Source organism: Coenobita brevimanus, chromosome 111, assembly GCF_032717465.1.
Source record: "Coenobita brevimanus isolate Jiangsu-jjx chromosome 111, ASM3271746v2, whole genome shotgun sequence".
Lineage (NCBI taxonomy): Eukaryota > Metazoa > Arthropoda > Malacostraca > Decapoda > Coenobitidae > Coenobita > Coenobita brevimanus.
Genome location: NC_137064.1, coordinates 22,195,180 through 22,210,368, shown reverse-complemented (window position 1 = coordinate 22,210,368; position 15,189 = coordinate 22,195,180). Strand labels below are relative to the sequence as shown.

The window sequence follows — 15,189 nt, the reverse complement described above, 5'->3', positions numbered from 1 at the left end:
AGGGACGAGGGAAGAAAGTAGAGCAGTACAGGATGAGGGAGAATATGAAGGTGGGAGGGCGGGAGTACTGGAGAATGCGCAAGGGAAGGACAGGACGCCGGGAGGAGGAAATACTGGGTCAGTGCAAGGTAAGGTAAGGGGAGTACTGAACAATGAAGGGAGTATTTTGGGGTGATAGTGAATAACGTGCAATTCAAGGGGGAAAAAGGGGGAGGCAGGAGGGTACAGTGAAGGGGAAAAGATCGTGAGGCATGATAAGGGAGGAGAAAGGGAAAGGGGAATGTTGGGTGAAGGAAGGGAACGGGGGTATTGGATGTGAAGGAGAGGAGATTAGTGGGCAAAGTGGGGGAGAAAGGGTAGGGGGTAATGTTGGTAGGAGAGGTGTTAAAACAGGGTGAAAGAGATAGTGAATCTCGTATTCTGGGTGACTGTGATTTGTAACAACCCTTTCTACAACTATTTATTAGTCACATTACACCACATCTCTCAGTTTATAACAGATACCAGCTCGATGTTAAAATGATGTAACTAACATGCAACCAAATATTAACGTGTAAAGTGCTATGTTAATCACTGGTAAAGGGATGCTACTAAGTCTTCTACCCCTAAGAGAATATGGCTGAGTCCTATCCTCAGTAACTGCACAATCACTATAGTAGGACTCGCGCGCGCTCGCGGCCGTGGCGCGGCTCGCACCTGTGTACAGTGTTGCCACGTTTTCTATACCGTTATCTCTCTCTCTCTCTCTCTCTCTCTCTCTCTCTCTCCTGGCGGGAAATGTGAGCCACCTTGAGTACTTTTGATTCTTTTATAAGTTATTTATAATTGTGCTTTCATTTGTTAATTTGGTTTTGTCATATTTAGTAGTAGATGGAGTGTCAAAGTTACTGTCTGCTGAGAGGTTTGTTACGTTACTGATTCATACACCCCGACGTAGTGGTCCAGGGGGGAGGGGAAGTGTGAAGGGGGATTTGACCTGAGACACCCAGGAGGGATTAAGAAGGGAGGAGAGGGGAAGGGGGGGCTGGATTCACCTACCACGTGGTCAGTATTAGAAGAGAGAGAGAGAGAGAGAGAGAGAGAGAGAGAGAGAGAGAGAGAGAGAGAGAAATTACGTGTATAGATATATGTGCATCAATAGGAACAATGTATATCAGTGTGTGCAGTATGTACAAAGGAACAAATGAATACAAAGGCAGTGACAGACCTCTCTCTCTCTCTCCCCCCTCCCCCCCTCTCTCTCTCTCTCTCTCTCTCTCCTGGCGGGAAATGTGAGCCACCCTGAGTACTTTTGATTCTTTTATAAGTTATTTATAATTGTGCTTTCATTTGTTAATTTGGTTTTGTTATATTAAGTGATGCCGACAATGCATTCAATGCATGCCTCTCTCTCTCTCTCTCCCTCTCCCTCTCTCTCTCTCTCTCTCTCTCTCTCTCTCTCTCTTGGGACATTGAATCTCCTCATTCTCCCTTGGGACATTTATTTTAGGCCAGATGGATGTGTAAGTATTGCCACTCACAAGAATTACATGAATTATTTCTTTTACTTTGGATATTGGCATATTTCTTCTTTTTTCAGGCTCATTATCTTATATCCATAACTGTGATATTATTACCCACCCAAAAACTACGCTAAAAACCAATAAAAGTGACTACAATATCTTTTAGCAACACTGTACAATATGTGTGCCATGTTTCTGTGTTACTGTATAAATATTTTATGCATAATAAGATTACTGTTGATTCATCCATCAAAATACACAAGTGTAAGTTTTATTCATCTGAATTTATCGAATTTGTGATGCCTTGTACATAAATAGCTTCCGTTTCACATCGCAAGTTGGGGAAACGTGGCACCATTGCCCACAGGTGCTGGCCACACCCCCGCCGCAAACAGGCGGGAATCCGACTATAGTGTGTGGATGGGATATTTTTAGTAGGATGAGGCAGATTACTGCAAGGATGTGGCTGAGATTAGTATTACAATGGTGTGGTTGAACTCTTAGTTTGAAAATATTGCTAAGGTGGCTGGGGATAATACTCTAGGGTTTGGATGGGAGTTATACTAAAAGGTAAAGTTGGGATATTATTAGCGGGTGACTGGGAATAATACTAATGAGTCTGGGAATTACTTAGGTGTATAGGAGTTGTAATAAAGAGTGTATCTGAGAATTTTGCAAGGGAATGAGGGAGAATATCACGAGCGGAACTAGCACTTGAGACTTTACAATAAGATGTAGTTGGGAATTCCTAATGACGGCTGAGAAAATTTTTATAGGCTGAGGCTGGGAATATCACTAGGGTACGGTTGAGGGGATAAATTACAATGTTAAAATCTCTCTCAGTAATTATTATGACAGGGAATAACAAGAACAGAAACAAACATCATTCGTTCACTTATTAAATGGCCCTCTTTCAGTACCTGGTAGACACAAACACACAACATGCTCACAAATACCATGCTATTCATAAACAAATAGTAAGAAATGTAGAGTTCACTGTTTGAATGATATGCACACTGAACTCGTCCCATCGCTATTCACACAGTACCGCGTACTCGAATGTTCACGATGCACAGCACATTACAGTTTATTAAATAGATCACTTTTCAAGTTTATATATATATATATATATATATATATATATGTATATACGCGACTGTTACAACCAGTAACAAAATTATTACTATTTTCGACGATGACTGAGTACAGGGAATAGGTGTTGATTTGACATTGCCCGTTATTTAAATGTAAGAATTATACCCGCGCGCGTGTGTGTGTGTGTGTGTGTGTGTGTGTGTGTGTGTGTGTGTGAGAGAAGATACAAAATCCTCCGCCAGAACTAGACCCTCTTTTGATCTGAATACGGTATCTTTGCTGAGCCGAAACTGTTGTTAATCCACATCAGTTTCAGAATAGGGGTACATTTTCCCCATAAATACATTACACTCTTGTCACTGTTATGAAAGTCCAAATTTAGCTAAAACTTGTCGACGCACCCCAATTTCAGTATGTGCGAATGGTTCATCCATCACAGTAGATACGTTACCATTTTATCACTGATACAACTGCTAGTGCGTATTTCTGCATGGTGGCTGGCCAGGGCACTCAACATGCACTTTATTATCATCATAACGTGGAAGGCTACTAAAGGCGAGGAATCCGTCGGAGGAGGTAGCCTGTGCATATGGCTCATATGTGTGCTCCGAGTCGGCATCACAAGGCTCCCGTAGAGGTCTCCCCTAACCATATTATCATATTGGCCTGGAGTATGTCCCGGGCGCCGTCCCTTGCTGCCATGGCTGCCCCAGGTCAAGTTCTGGTGGTGGTGAGGTTGGCGGAGGAGGCAGGATGGTAGCCCAGTTGACCTGCACCCCAACAGACTGATCATTTACGTGGCAGCAGGACGTGTGTGGTGGTGATGGGGCCAGTAGGGCCGTGGTGGCGTATGGTTCGGTAGTGTGATTGGGCCGCAGCACCCTTGGCTCTGCGTATTCATTAACCATCTGACCTGGCTTGAGTAGTCGTGAGGAGGATAAGCTGGAATCCTTATCACTGTCAGACGGCCGCCATACCTTGTAGTCACTGTACATATTGATGGAAGGGTCCTGGTACAGTGGAGGTGCATGAGGTGGGCTGGCTGGTGGTGCCTTGTGCCGTACCTTCCACAAATACCACGCTATACCAAGCACCAGTAACAGCACCAGCGGAATCAGCAAGTACGCCAACCATACTGCCTGTGGTGAGGCGTGAAGCACCTCCCCGGCCGCCGCTGCCCTAGCCAACCCCTGTCCCTCCACCACTACAGGAGCGCTTAAAGGTCCTGCTCCAGCACTTGTCAGCGCCGCCACACGCACAGTATAAATGTGTCCGGGAATTAAATCACGAGTTTCCAGGTAAGGTGTATTAACTGTCTTGGTAACCTGACTACCGTTGTGGCTGAGTGTGACCATGTATCCTATCACCTCCCCCTGCGCCTCCTTATTACTAACCCTCGACCACTCGATCAGCACTGGACCATCCTCTTGCCTTGTTACTACCACATTACTTGGCGCAGTCAGTGGCACTGGAAAGACAGGAGTGAACATTTGGTTTAAATTAAGGTTAGGTTGTAACAGTAATACTCTAAGTACTATCTATTTTTCAGTCTATCACTATCAGTTTATCTATCTATCCCAATCAGTTTGTTTATATATATCTGTCTATATGTTTCTCAATCTATCTATCTGAGTCCTTACTTGTACCTATCTCTTTAACATTTATATTAAATGCTTCTGTACATATGATTCTGACTGAACCAAGGACACATCGTTTAGTCTATGACCACTGGCATATAGCCCAAACACAGATTTTCCAGTGCTTGGTGTAAGCATTTCTATACTTAGCCTCAAACAACATTAGTAGATGATGTTATCATACAATATCTAACAGCCCACGTGTCTTTGATATACAAATTACTGCCAAGGATGCATTATTTAGTTTTATTCCTACTACCTCCAAAATATTTTATTCAACTTAGGAAGCATCCTTCTATTGAAAAGGGTCAGTGAGGGCTACGCCTACCCCCTCCAATTCTACAAGCCTTTCCCAAACCGAAAACAGTCGTCAAAACGTTGCCATCATCATCACTGCGATTTTTTTCCTAGCTAAGGACAGAGTAATGCAGGATCCAGAAGCAAGAAGACAGGAAGCAGAGAACTGGTAGCAAACCAGAGAAAATAATCATACTGATTTTTCTTTCCTGAAATGCGGAAGCTGGAAGAAACCTAGGGTTATATTAGGCTACACTAGGCACTGGAAACTTTAAACTGTTAGCACCTTTTTCTTAGTGATTTGTTGTTCAAATTACACCCTGATACTCTCCATTATTTAATTTACATAATATTAGTGTCGATACTGTTTAATTTAGAAACGTAATAAGAGGATGAAAATGTGTAATGTGCAAAACTTACCGTCCTCGGGTGTGGTGAGGTGGTACGAGTTGGATGGCGTGACCTCGATGGTGTGCCAGAAGGGTACGACGAAGAAGGTGTAGGGCGTGTTGGGATGAAGGTTGTGGAGGTGATAGGTGGATGAGGTGCCCAGGACGGTAGTCACCTTGACACTGCCACCCTCCGCCAACCAGTACACTAGCACCCCATCAACCAAGTCCTCCATTGGCTCCAGGAAGCTCCAGTTCAGTCTAACACTGTTTGCTGCTGTGGCCGTGGCCTTGGTTAGAGTTACCAGAGGACGTGCCAGACGATGCTGGACCTGACGCACCTGAGGGAGGCACAGAGTGGTTCATATAATAGGCTGGTCAGTTCTTAAGTGTTGCAGGTATGCCTCAGTCGCGTTACAGGTCTATACCATGCATCATTTTCTACTTTCCATAACCTTTTTCATGCTTTATACTATCATTTTTTTATGTCCAGTGATTAGAAGATTTATAAGTAATGTCATGATGCAGCCAAAATATCTTCATGCCTCATAAAAACAGACTGGGCCGTCCCTAGCAACACATACGACTGGGGATGGCAATTTACCGACCACCCGGTATTTATGAAGGGGTCTAACCGTTCTTTACCTACAGAGGTCTCGTAAGATATATATTATTACTTTTTTTTTGTTTTAGCATTTTCGTCACTAATAATCACTTATAAGGATGTGCTCAGTATTTATATGAGCAAAAACATTCTCTTATACAAGGAATCTTTTCACAACATAACTTAGAATTTATACACACCGTACCTGGTCTGCAGTGAGCGTGGGGTGTGGGCTGACTCTGGTAGTGACAGGATCAGACCAAGGGCTGGGGAACGATGCTCCATGACTGTTGACAGCCCGCACCAGAAAAGTGTAGGTGTTGCCTAGGGACAGATGACTGACAACACATGATTCTTCTGTGATGACAGCATCAGCCACCCGCCACTCAGACCATCCCTGGCGCCAGTACTCCACAGCATACCACTGGTGGCCAGTCTTGCTGCCCTGGGAGTTGGGCAGCCAACTTAGATGCACTGCAGTTTGGTTCCAACCCAGTATACGGGGCTTGCTGGGTGGTGGTGGCAATACTGGTAAATCCTTTGGCTCTGTGTCCTCCACTACATTAAGCACCGCCTCCTGCTGTATACTGCCTGTTGCTGCCGTTACATGACAGCTGTATATCCCAGCGTCTTCAAGCCGCACGTCTTTGATGATGAGGGCACCATTCTCCAGCTGTGAGAACCGTGACTGGTGAGGGAGCTGGCTCAGCTGATGTGATGGCAGGTGCGTGGCGGACCGGTACCACCAGGTGACACTTGCTTCTGCTGCTTCACTCACCACCTCACACGAGAACCTGGCCACTCCTCCGGGAGCCACTGTCAGGTCCTTAGGTCCCACACCCACTACTGGTGGAGGCAGTGCTGTTACCACCACCACTTCTGTTTGCACACTTACTGCTCCACCACTGTTAATGCCCCAACAATAGTAAACACCGGTGTCCTGTGTGGTTGGGTGATGCAGCTGGAGAATACTGCCATCATCTGACACTGAAGCATGGCCAATGCTGTGACCAGGGGGCAAAACAGCCGCCCTGTCGGGAGTGGGGAGGCGCCACAGCACGAGGGGTTGAGGCTGACCCTCCACACGGCACCTCAGTTGTGCCTCATTGCCATGGATCACCTGAAGATGCTGAGGCCGCTGGATCAGCACTGGAGCATCTAGCACAATAAGCGTAGCCCTGGCAGTGGCCACACCCGCCTCACTCTCCGCCTTACACTCATACACACCTGAGTCCGCCACCGTCACTCGCTGCAGAACTAATCGGTGGCCCTCGATAGTGGCTCCTCCCACTGGCATCCCTCCATCCACCCGCCTCCAAGTGACTGTCGGGATGGGAAAGCCCCTCACCCGGCAACTCAACTCCACACCAGCACCTGACACCACTGACGTGTTGGATGGCTGCTCCTCAAACCACGGCGGTGCTGGGGGAATTAATATTTTCTTGACAGTACATTTGTGTATCAAAGTTATTATACTATCATATCCTCTTAATGACAATGCAGCATGAACTATATGGCAAATCAGTAACGATGCAAACAAGGGGCCCTTTTCTTATGAAATTAGGATTATTTTTAAAAAAATATCTGGTAATATCAGTTGGCCTAAAAGGGACAATCTCAGCATGCAGTTCACTGGGTTCACATACAGATGAGCCTGGGGAGCTAACAACAACGGTCTAACAATCCATTTATGCATTTAACACATTTATATTCTGTACCACTAATTAAACATAATAATAGCACGGTGCTTGAGAGAGTCACTTTTGCATGGTGGCACTGACATTACTGAGCAGCTCTGCTGTCTGGTTATACAAACGTTCTCCACTTCCTTCGCTCTCCCCTAGAAGGAAAATAGTGGACTGAAACAGAAAGGGAATGAAGCTGCAGTTCACGTTCTGATGAGCCTTGGGTTACTGCTGCTACTAATCCAACTGCAACTACTACTACTACCACTACTTCTAGTAATAATAATAATAATAATAATAATAATAATAATAATAATAATAATGGACGTGCTGCTTCTCACCCTGCCCTAGGGTGGGAAAGGAGGTCCAGATGATGATGATGATGGTATAAATGGAAATAACAACAACAACAACAACAACAACAATAATAATAATAATAATAATAATAATAATAATAATAATAATTACATGAACATGATAAATTTGTCCAAGGACAATTTTGATAAAGAAAAACTTCCAACAGCCATTGTCTACTTGAAACCGAGCTATAAAAGGACGTGAGATGAAAGTCACTGATTTGGTGCATGTGACCTTAGGACAACACAGTTTGAGTCCACTAAGTCTGGTGGCTCTAGCTTTAAATGTCCATGGAGAATTAGGTGACATCTGGAAAATCAGGAAAAGTCCTTTTTTTTTTTTTTTTTTTTTTTTTACTCCAGGCGAGGTCAGTGGCACTGATCTTGTGTATGTCACCTTAGGTCATCAGAGCCTAGAAGTCCACTAAGTTTGGTGGCTCTAGCTTAAATCCTTCAGGGAAAATTGTGATATCCAGAATATCTGGGAAAGTCCCAGTTTTTATCCCCAGGCATTTTCAGGGAATAATCAACCAACTGGAATCATACTCCGTTCCGGCATGCGTCCGCCTCAAGGCTATTTTGTAGTAAAATTTCAGCTTCCTAACTTAGGTGATTCTTGAGATACCGTGGCTGACTCTCTTTTTTCTAATGCAGATAATATCCAAAGATCTAGTTGACTGATTGCTACCATGTTTGGGCAAAAGAAGTGGACAGTTGTCCGACTGAGCTGACGAAGTGTGAAGGCTCTACACCAAATAGCCTTTGAAATATCACAGTTTTTAAATAATAATAATAATAATAATAATAATAATAATAATAATGACAAAAACAAGAAGATTTCTCACCTGGATGTGGGCAGTTTTATGGTAATAATACTAATACTAATAATAATAATAAGAAGAAGAAAATCTCACAGGAATGTGGAAGTTTTAATAATTACGAGCAAGCAAGCGTAGCAAGGCAATGTTTACTCTATATTCAGCTGAGAAATGAGAGCCCCTACACAACCCGGCCCGGCCTGACACGACATGGCCCCACCGAGATGGTTTTCAGTGGCTGATAATTTTTTTACTGTGTGAAATAGAGAAGAAATTCTTTCAGCAGGTATGGTAGTAGATACATTCAATAAATGTTTTTAATTATACATTTACTTATGAGACTAAAGATATCCCATGGAACCCGAGCTTTCCAAGGGAATGTACCGAGGGCTTCAGTTGACATGCTCCACTATGAAATCGATTTAAAGCACTATGAAAGTGACACGTGCGAAGTATGAGTTGTTTTTCACATTCATATGTTGAGTGCACGTGTGTGTGTGTGTGTGTGTGTGTGTGTGTGTGTGTGTGTGTGTGTGTGTGTGTGTGTGTGTGTGTGTGTGTGTGTGTGTGTGTGTGTGTGTGTGTGTGTGTGAGAGAGAGAGAGAGAGAGAGAGAGAGAGAGAGAGAGAGAGAGAGAGAGTGTAAATATTTTAACTCAATTATTCTTCTCCTTGCTCAACTACCCCACCAAAAATGTTGAATGTTTATACCAAGATGAAATTATGATGACAGGAGTATATACAAAAGTTCGCTCGCTCGCCACTCGCTCACAAAGCTCACTTTACTAGTAATAATAATGCCAACAACAACAACAACGACAAAAATAATAATAATAATAATAATAATAATAATAATAATAATAATAATAACAGTGCCATATAAGCCATAAAATATTTTGGCATAGTAATTCCAAACACATTGGTAAAAAAATGTTAGGGAGCCAACTAACCCACAGTAATATGAACCACTGGCAATCATAAACACACTCTGCCATCAGCCCACTGAAACCCATGATGCATTTTTTTTTCTTACTGTATAACCACAAGGTGAGTGTACACAACTTAAGCCATCTTGTGTCGAAGGGGTTAATGAAGGCTGCACCTAATCCCACTAGTTTGAAAAGTCTTCCCATAGCGGATGAAAACAGCCCAGACACAACAAGAACATAAAAAATAAATTGTTTTCGTAATTAGGGATTTCATTTATTCATGAGGGCTAGGTGAGATGGAGATTCCTCACGACAGCCAGCAGAGTTGCAGTGAAGACACATATTGGGGATTTTGAAATATGACATACCTATTTTTGGTCTAGCACATATTACCTTTTAATTATGGTGGAAGAGTAATCATTAGCACATAAACATATAGCTTACTCATGACGGTGAGGTCAGATGGCTGTGCCTGACGGGCGCCAGCAGCATTGTGGGCACGACATAAGTACTGGGCTGAGTCCTGCTCAACGGCCCAGGTGATGATCAGGTCACCATCCTGGCTGACACTGATGCGGCTGGAGTTGGTGACCTGGTGTCCGTCCCTGAGCCAGGTCACATCGGGGGGTGGAGTGCCCTTGGGAGGCCGGCAGGGCAAGGTGATGGATTCCCCTACCAGCACTTTTATAGAGGAGTCTGCCTGCTGCTGGAAGTCATAGGCCAATGTGGCCACAATGAGTGTGGCATTTTTTGAACGTGTGGTGCCATAGCTGTTTGAGGCCACACACCAATATGTTCCCGCATCACCGTCCCTTCTGGTGGCTGTGACCCGCAGGAAGAACAGTGACCCAGAGGGCAAAAGCACCCGGTGTGAACGCTGATCTTGTGATGACGTGACCACTTCCTCTCCATCCCGGAACCATTGGATTCTGGAGCTGCCTGAGGCGGCGCAGTTCAGAGTGGCGGGGTCATTGCGCCGTGCCACCACGTTGCTCGGGTGTTCCTTGATCACTGGAGGCGCACCTGTATAGGAGACATCATTACTGTCATCATGACTTTCTCTTTCTACTGAAGGATAGGATAAGGTATGACCATCAAAGTAAGGAAAAATGGAAGCACGTATTGTTCAGGAAGATTTTTTACTACCATGAGACCACTAGTATAAGGCCTATATAAAATCTAACAATATGTTCACTGCCTACTTAAGGTCTGCAATTATCGTCTGTGAGATTTGGTAAAGGAACGTGGGTGTCTCCATTATAGTTTTGATACGATCAAGGAAAAAAAAAAGTTTTCTCCCAACACTCCAAATGTAGGAACGAAAGAAATTATAACAAGCATCTTCTGAACCCATGCTTTGCATTTTCGTATGAAAGCTGATAGATGCTGAGAATATGACAAGAATAGAACTGAGGAAGGCTCTCTCCGTCGTTTCGTTTCGTCGTTTCATTTTTAAAGGCTCCAACATGCTTGTATGCATCGGTCTTGGTCACCTAATGGCGACTTTCCACGCTGCACAATCCATTGCAGCCTCCCTGTTCAGTCCTTTAACCCTGAGGTCACACTTAATGACCTCGTCCCATGTCTTTCTCGGTCTACCCCTCATAACCCTACCCCCAATATTAACACTTCTCACCTTCCTCACCCAATTACCATCCCCCATCCTCTCCACACGTCCAAACCATCTCAATTTACCTCTCCTCATCACAACACCAATACACTTCAGTCCCGTCCTACCTCTCACCTCTTCCATCGTAAACCCAGCCCCCCCAGACCTTGCACGCAGGGACGCACTACACATCCACCTAATCCTAGTCATTTCTGTACGTCTGAGCCGGCAAATATCCTCCTCCTTTACTGCCCAGGTCTCACTACCATACAGCATTACACTCCTAACACATGCTGCATACAAAGACCCCTTAGCACGTAGGGAGAGCCCTCTCAATGTCAGAAGAGGCAAGAGCTCCCTGAACTTCTTCCAACCACTTCTCACCCTAGCCACAGAGCTAGCTCCAGCCCCACCTCCAGCACACAACATGTCTCCCAAATAACAAACCTCTTCCACACACTCAAGAGATTCACCAGCAAGTTCAATCCTTTCATGCCTGACAATCTCCACCTGCTCCCCCGACACATAGTACACATAAAATCAGCATTATCTCGCAGTCTACCTCTGATACCACTACATCTCTTGTGCACCCATTTATCACAAACACCGCACAAGATAGAATTACTTCCCATGCCCTTGTGGCAAACTGCTCATGGCCACTCTCCCTCGTCTTTGACAGTACTGCCACTAACCCTAGATATCATCACCTTCGTTTTATCTGCATTTACCCTTTAGCCCTTGTGCCCCATACCATTTCTCCACTTCCTAAACCTTTCCTCCGCCTCCCTTTCGTTCTCTGCAATCAACACCAAATCATCAGCATACAACATCTCCCACGGGAGTCCGTTTCTGAAGTCACGTGAGAGGGCTTCAAGTACCATGATAAACAACATGGGACTCAAAACTGACCCCTGGTGCACACCAACGTTCACGGAAAACTCATCACTCAAATCTCCATTCACTCTTACCAGGGTGCGAGCACCCACATACATAGCCATAACCACCCTAACCAGCCACTCCTCCAAGCCAAGCTTTCTCATTGCCCACTTCACCACCTCTCTAGGGACTCTGTCATACACCAAAATCTAAAAACAGAGAAAACATATTTGTAATACGTTTATTTTATGCTGACAAAACCTCCAACAACTTTCGCTTCATCTAAGGGTTAAGACTGTGCCAACCAGTCAGACTGAATGGTAAGTTTGACTAGTACCCAAAAGCACTCATTCCTCCCATGTAACTAATGTTCATCAAATTTCATACAGCCTCGACTTACTACTAAAGCAGTGAGCAACCCACTTCCGTCATGTGAAAACAAACCTACTTGTGGAACACCACAACCCCCAGTCTTGAATATACTGTACCTTTGCTGAGATGCTTCCTTCACTCCGAGGAGGTATTTTTGAAATTTATTCTTGTGAGTTTCAATTTTTTCAACTCTCATTTTAAACAGGTTAATGAAGGCGGTTTCTAACCTCAGCAGTTTGAAAGATCTCTCCACAGAGCATTATAATGGTCAAAAACAGGAAAAATATAACAAAAAGTATATCATCACACTAAAGAGGTTACTGCACGTATAGGTTAACATAGGGTTGATTGTGACTATTTTCATGAGTCGTTCAGTTTAGTGCTATTTTTCACTTAAACATGCACTCTACTATGACTGTGAAAGTTTCTTATACGGAAGAAGTTTCTCCAGTTATCCCAGCCTCACTCCAGCCTCCCCCATTGTCCCTAAAATCCCTTATGTCAGGCTTCTTTCATTCCATCTTCTCCCATCATCCGTAATATCCATTCTGTTTAGCTTCTTTCACCCCATCTTCTCCCATTACCTCTTAAATCCCTCATGTCAGCTCTCTTTCTCCCATTTCTGTTTAACAATCCATAAAATCTCTTTCGCCAGCCTTCATTTATGTCATCGTCTCTTGTAACCGATATAATCTATTATGGCAGCAATCTTTCTCTTTATAGTCTCTTCCATTGCTTCTCATTCGCCCCATCTACATCCCTAAAATTCTTTGTATTATGCTAACCTCCTTTTTCTCACGTATTACGTTTCACTCATTTTATCCACATTCCACATTCCTAATAATATCATCATCCATACATCTTTTTCCACCTAAGGATGGGATGAGATAGGGTCCATAGATTAGGACAATATCTAGTGGAAGGAAAACTATTAGAAATTCGCCCAGCTGAATGGTTCACGCTTTCATTCACTCATCACTGAAGCCCATGGAATCCTAACTTCAACCCTACAAGCATAAACATCCTTATTCACGTGCTTCGCGTTACCTATAATATCTAAAAACCCTCTTTGAACCTAAAATCTGTCACAGGCCCCCTTGTTTAGCGCAGCCACATCCAGACATGGGGTAAGAGTAATATGTAATAGTAACAGACTATTACAAGCTTTTCAGAGTAATAGTAATAGTAAGATTAAAAATCATGGCTGTAACAGTAATAGTAATAGAAGGCAAAGTTATAGATAATAGCATATTATTTTCCTGTTACAGACACTTATTTAAATAATGCAGCATTGTATATAAAAAAAAAAAAACACTTGAACTAAGCAGAAGTTTAATTTGTTACATAGGAATTTGTGTTTCCAAGAACTTGAAAGTTAAATGTGGCAAATTATTCTTTCAATATAATGAACTACGGTACCTCACTGGCCAATGGCTATATACGGTCCTTGAAATTGTACTGATCTACTTGAAACAATTATCAATTCTGGTTACCCTTTGTCATTTAAAATAACATTCTCAACTTAGACCTTAGTTATCTTTTGACTGCTCTACATGATGCAGGTACACCACAGGAGACCGTGCAGAATGGAGAGTGAACTACTAGCCATCAAATGACCAAGACATTCTTGTGCTTTACGAGGGACAGCCTCCCAGCAATAATGAAAATGATAACCATTTTCAATTACTACCGTTATTGCTAATAATATATTAATAGTAATAGATGACCAAGTATTAGTAATAGTAATATAATAGATAACCACTAAAGTAATAGTAATAGTTATAGAAACCCAGTAATAGACCCCATATCTGGCCACATCCCTACAATCCCTTACATAACCCTCCTTCACCCCAAAGTCTCTCACCTTGTCCCTCACTCATTCTGTTCTGTCTCACCAAAGGAAGTTACTGTTACCCGTTGCCTACCCACTCCATCTTGTCTAGCCACCTCACAGCACTAACCTCTGTTATTCCACACCCATTGACTTCATATAGCCCCATCTCCCTCAACACACACACACACACACACACACACACACACACACACACACACACACATACACATGGAAACATATAATATATTAGTAGCGAAAGTGAATAAACTGGAGAAAACTTTTCAAATGGAAATAGATGAAACTAAGGAGGAGCTATGCATGAAGAGGGAAGAAAATGAAAAAAGTAGTAATTGAATTAAAAAAGACAACAGTATATGAGCTGTCAGTTTACGTAGTTTCACTTAGAAGGAAGACTAGTGAAATGGCGAGTATGATACAGAGACAATTAGGCAAGCAAGCAGTCTGATAGACCGAAGCAGTGATACTGAAGAGAAGATAACCCAGGTGAATGAAGTCATGAGAAATTGCAAAGATGAAGTACAAACTACGTATGCTAAAATGGTAAAAGTAAGGCAAGACTTAGAAATAAATGTCAAAGAAAAAATAATTAGAAAGGAAGTGAAATAAATCATTAAAAACAACCCAAGACTGGTCAAAGAATCAGCAGATATTGACAGAATTTCTAATAATCACAGATATAAATGAAGAAGAAATAAAAAACAAAATCTTGAGAGACAAAAAGGAGATGGTAAATATAATGAACATATTGAGGAGATATCTGATAAAGAAATAGAGGAACACAAAAATCTAGGGAAATATGAGAGAAATGAGTGGGGGCCCCTGAAAGTAACTTTCCAAAGTGTGAACACTGTAGAGGAAATATTAAAAAATGCTAATAAACTCATAGGAAAAGAGGAATTTAAAAGAGTATTGATAAAAAGATGCTTAACTCAGAGGAATGGGGATCACTAAAGGAAAAGAGGGAAGAAGCAGAAACAAAGAATGTGGAAAGATCAGAGGAAGAATGGAGCATTTTTTTTTTTTTTTTTTTACAAAGTAGAGGGAGTACAAGTAAGAAAATGGTACATAAACAACAGGGCCTAAGAAAAAGGAAGGATGTAGACTCAAATGTCAAATATGTAAACAACATGACTAAGCTGATGTACTCAAATGTAGACGGAATGGCA

At 42.8% G+C, this 15,189-nt stretch overlaps 1 protein-coding gene across 1 annotated transcript; it reads right to left on the bottom strand.

The window, feature by feature from the left end:
- Nucleotides 1-3,253: 3,253 nt before the first annotated feature.
- On the bottom strand, nt 3,254-14,048 carry LOC145417838 (roundabout homolog 1-like). The gene is made up of 5 exons (XM_080286459.1): nt 14,033-14,048; nt 9,756-10,334; nt 5,730-6,946; nt 4,952-5,261; nt 3,254-4,065 (listed from the first exon to the last, which is right to left on the bottom strand). The coding sequence occupies exons 1-5, from the start codon at nt 14,046-14,048 to the stop codon at nt 3,254-3,256; spliced, it is 2,934 nt and encodes a 977-aa protein (XP_080142585.1).
- Between the last annotated feature and the right edge of the window lie 1,141 nt (nt 14,049-15,189).